Source organism: Protomyctophum parallelum (assembly GCF_964188405.1).
Source record: "Protomyctophum parallelum genome assembly, chromosome: 9".
Taxonomy (NCBI): Eukaryota; Metazoa; Chordata; class Actinopteri; order Myctophiformes; family Myctophidae; genus Protomyctophum; species Protomyctophum parallelum.
Genome location: NC_139706.1, coordinates 24,717,143 through 24,720,739, shown reverse-complemented (window position 1 = coordinate 24,720,739; position 3,597 = coordinate 24,717,143). Strand labels below are relative to the sequence as shown.

Genomic DNA, 3,597 nt, shown 5'->3' with positions numbered 1-3,597 from the left:
TAAGCAAATCATCACCCAGGCGACGTCACTGCTTTGAATGATTGTCCTCTGTTCCTTGGTGCTGCAAACAGAGACATCTACAGGGCATCTGAACAACCCGGGCAAGAGCAGGGTGCCGATTGCTTAATCGATGCCCTAGATTGGAGAAGGCAACGACATTGATTAATAAATCTGATGAGGATCAAATCTACATTTCCATTTAAATAACTGACATGGACTGCATGGGAAAGATAGAATGCCATAGGCTACTGGTCAAAATTTAGGCTAGAGCTAAGTAGGTTATTGACTGCTGTGTTTAATCCGTTTTGGGGGGTTTCGTCGCATTTGTCAATGGTGTTGTAAACTAGATCAGTGTTTGCAGACAAACATAGACATTGATCATTCCACACATGACATAAGAACAGCTTGGCTTATTTTTTACTTAAGCTACTATACTGGGGTAGCTTTATCCAAATCGATGAGTAGTAGGTTAGGACTATAGTCTATGGGTCATGCTTTTTAGCAGACATACATATAGTAGCCTATTTAGAGTGTGGTACCCTAACAATTTCTGACCTATGGTATTTTCAGTGTAACAGTAACCACTGGGCATTATTCCGAGACATGGCATCAATTAAATCGAACAAAAGGTATTTCCTGCCACCTAGTGTTGAAAATATTCCACTACATCCACAACCCCCATTGGGTTTATGTCGGTTTAGTTCAAGAGAGGGAGAGCAATTAACCAATTTCAATGGTGTCCCTATTTTTTGCGTAGCCTATAGGTGAATATGTTAAAAAAAACGTAAAATATATTTTTTTTTCTCCAAATTGCAGATCTAATACAAGCTTGCAGTGTTATGAGCTTGTGCCTTGTAGATATGCTATTTGTCGTACAACAAAGTATAGTGGTTAAGAAATGAAACCATTGGACAGAAAATGTGGTACAGAACCATGTTTTATTTTGTAAATGGGTTATCACTCAGATTGCACACAACAGAGACCTCTGAGTTTACCCAATAAAAACATAGGGACCATCCAGAGACAAGGGAAGAAGGTGGTCCGACAACTGCAGATAAATCCACAGATTTAGGAAAGACTTTTATTATTACAGCAATATACTATAGACTCTTCTTTACTTAATTTGGCATTACAACAACTACTACTACAACTACTATATCATATTTTAGAAAACAAAATGTGTAATCTTTTGCGTTAGGTCGACCACCTTGCTCCCTGCCAATGGCATCCAACATGACACTCAACTCTTGGTGGCTGCTGTTGTACAAAAGACAAAACAAAAAAGAACAAAAAAGAAAATTAATTTAAAGACCACATTACATAACACTTGAATAACAACTGGGGAGAAAACAATAAATTATTATATTTATGCCAGAACAAGCCCAAAGGTAACACTCATTAACTTAATATGAAATCTAGTTTGCCCAAACAAACATGGGCATATCTATTTGTCATTTCATTACACAATATGAAGTACTGATTGAATTCATGCCAAGACTCATAACATCTCATCCCTTCACTATTAGTTGGCGATAGATAGTGCTGTGACTGGAGACGGACAGTTTCATACACTACACGTGTTATAATGACCACTTTAGTCCATTGTTTTCTTCTAATCATACAATATAAAAAAAGAATAGGCTTAATCTCTCACGACAAAGCTATGTAGATTATTATAGAAACCGATTACGAGACAATTTATCGATACAGTCACAGTGCACAAGCTTGCAGGCAGGAGTAGAAAACAAATTTCTAGCTTTACAGTACAGAAATGTGTTTCAAAGATGTGCTATAAAAACACAACTGAAAGTTATGAACCATGGCATCTGTTCTGCTCTCTGAATCAAGAATATTGTTTTGAAGTAGCAGATGACCATTGTTGTTGTTGGTGGCATATGTTTAGTCAAAGATTATCAGACATTCATTTAGTTCAGGGCTCTCCGACAGGTTTGGCTGTGATTTTCTGTTACTCTATGTGAGCATTTTGTTCTGTGTAGACTAAAGTAGCCACTTGTTATTTTATTAAGAGACTTAATGAAGCGACACCTGCAAGCTAGTTCAGGCAGTCACCTCCAGCCACGCTTCTAGACACATGGTACACTCTTCACTGCACACACATCAAATGCCCCTTTGTACAGAAACATTCTCAGTATTAATTTATCAATGTGTAACTGAGATTCCAAAAGTACCCATGGACCCATTTGTACTCTCAGAGTTGGATCAACACTAAGGATTTTCCAATGTAATACAAAGGTCTATTTAAGAATGCTCTTGCTCACTTTCTCACTGCCTGTACTGCTGCTCCCCCGCTGACTGAGATTGCAAGCATTCCTACTGTACATTTCATCATCCCCGACTCCACCATGGCATACACCTGTACGCTCTAATTCTACATTCCCACCCCAGGGAAAGTTTATTAGTGTCACTCCCTCCCTCTCTCAGTCCTTTGTGAAGCTTTAAGGTGTATCTTTCCTTTGCAGGATGTGACAAGTTCAGAGTCTAGACGCTAAAATCATCTGCAGTGCTGCCACTCAATTTCTGGTTCACAGGAGTATTTTTGACAGAAATATTTTGTATTATCACTTTGAAGGCAGGTGTCAGATCAACAATAAAAAATACTAGATCCCAAAAAACCCAAAACAGTAGGACAAAAACATAAATCTTTGATCGGTGATAGTAGAACTGTCCCATTAAAGCTGGTTTGCTTTGGGACAATAATACTATATATTGTGTTTCATTCCCAATGGCCAGAAGAAGCGTGGTGATAATGAATCTTCCTGAACATAGGTCTGGGTTTGATCAATAGTGGCATTATCTTGAAGAGATAAAACATCTCCATGACAGAGTAAAATAACAAACCTTGCAAACAAAACATCGCAGGGAAAACATGCAAAACAAGCAATTAAATGATATTAGCCCTCAAATAATTATCCAAGATTGAAAAAATTTAACAGTTTTATATTTAAACAATGTAACATGAAAATAAAAAATAATTATCTTGTCCTTTTTTCTTTCTTTTTTTTTTACTTCCAGAAGAATCCATAGTGTAACTGCACTCCAAACTCTAAAAAAGAATATGGTCTAATTTAGGTCATCTCTTTAAAGACACAGCCTTATAATAACACATCCTTCTTAATTGACCTGACTCGTTAGCAAAAAGAAAAGAAGAAATAAAATAAATAGAAAAATACAAATAAATCTCTTGTAATCTCCTGATAAATGAATATTCCACAAGGCATAGCAAACAAAACAAAACAAGAAGTGACAGCACAATCAATGCTCAAATCAATCTACTGTACAAGGGCATTTGGTCAGAAAATGCAGTTAAGGGCACTGGAAATGAAAATTCCTGCAGTGTTTCCTGCTGTATGCCGTGAACATTAAGAATGGGTTGGGATTTCCCTTCCCCATCATGCTTTGCTCTCGGTGGCATTTGTCTGTATGACATTGTTGTGTTCTGCAGTGAGATCCATCAGATGATTTGTTAATTCAGCCTCCTCTGCTTTACCTTTCTCATCACAAATTATGTTCCTGAAACGGAAAGGAAATAGTTAAAAGTTAAAGGTATGTTCACTTCTAGCGAGGAGAATATTAACT

The 3,597-nt window shown here is 37.1% G+C and overlaps 1 protein-coding gene across 4 annotated transcripts in view; it reads right to left on the bottom strand.

Annotated features, from left to right (window-relative positions):
* Nucleotides 1-919: 919 nt before the first annotated feature.
* Nucleotides 920-3,597, bottom strand: part of ncam1b (neural cell adhesion molecule 1b) — a 97,461-nt gene continuing 94,783 nt past the window's right edge. For all 4 annotated transcript variants that reach the window (XM_083773660.1, XM_083773663.1, XM_083773661.1 and 1 more), the window contains one exon: nucleotides 920-3,531. In XM_083773660.1, the coding sequence (XP_083629786.1) occupies nucleotides 3,411-3,531 (121 nt within the window). In that variant the 3' untranslated portion in view covers nucleotides 920-3,410. The remainder of the gene's footprint in view (nucleotides 3,532-3,597) is intronic.